The sequence below is a fragment of the Merops nubicus genome, unplaced genomic scaffold (genome assembly GCF_000691845.1).
Source record: "Merops nubicus isolate BGI_N331 unplaced genomic scaffold, ASM69184v1 scaffold45345, whole genome shotgun sequence".
Lineage (NCBI taxonomy): Eukaryota > Metazoa > Chordata > Aves > Coraciiformes > Meropidae > Merops > Merops nubicus.
The window spans coordinates 297-511 of NW_008611138.1; the positions used below are offsets into that span (position 1 = coordinate 297).

Consider the following 215-nt stretch of genomic DNA (forward strand, 5'->3'; position numbering starts at 1 on the left):
CCGCAGGTGGTCCTGCCTCCGGAAAGCCTTGTGGCAGATGTCGCAGGTGTAGGGCCGTTCGTCCGTGTGGGTCCGCTCGTGGATGAGAAGGTTGTAGGACTTGGTGAAGTGCCTCCCGCAGAACTTGCAGATGAACTCCTTTTTTGTCTTGGAGGGCAGGCGGCCGCGGGAGGGCTTCCTGTCCGGGGACAGCTTGCTGATGCCCGACAGAGGCG

General features: G+C 62.3%; 1 protein-coding gene across 1 annotated transcript in view; it reads right to left on the reverse strand.

The window, feature by feature from the left end:
* Positions 1 to 4: 4 nt before the first annotated feature.
* Positions 5 to 215, reverse strand: part of OSR2 (odd-skipped related transciption factor 2) — a gene marked incomplete at its 3' end in the record, with an annotated part of 631 nt that continues 420 nt past the window's right edge. The window contains 1 exon segment of the mRNA XM_008941122.1: positions 5 to 215. This exon segment is cut by the window's right edge and continues 42 nt beyond it. Within this exon segment, the coding sequence (XP_008939370.1) occupies positions 5 to 215 (211 nt within the window).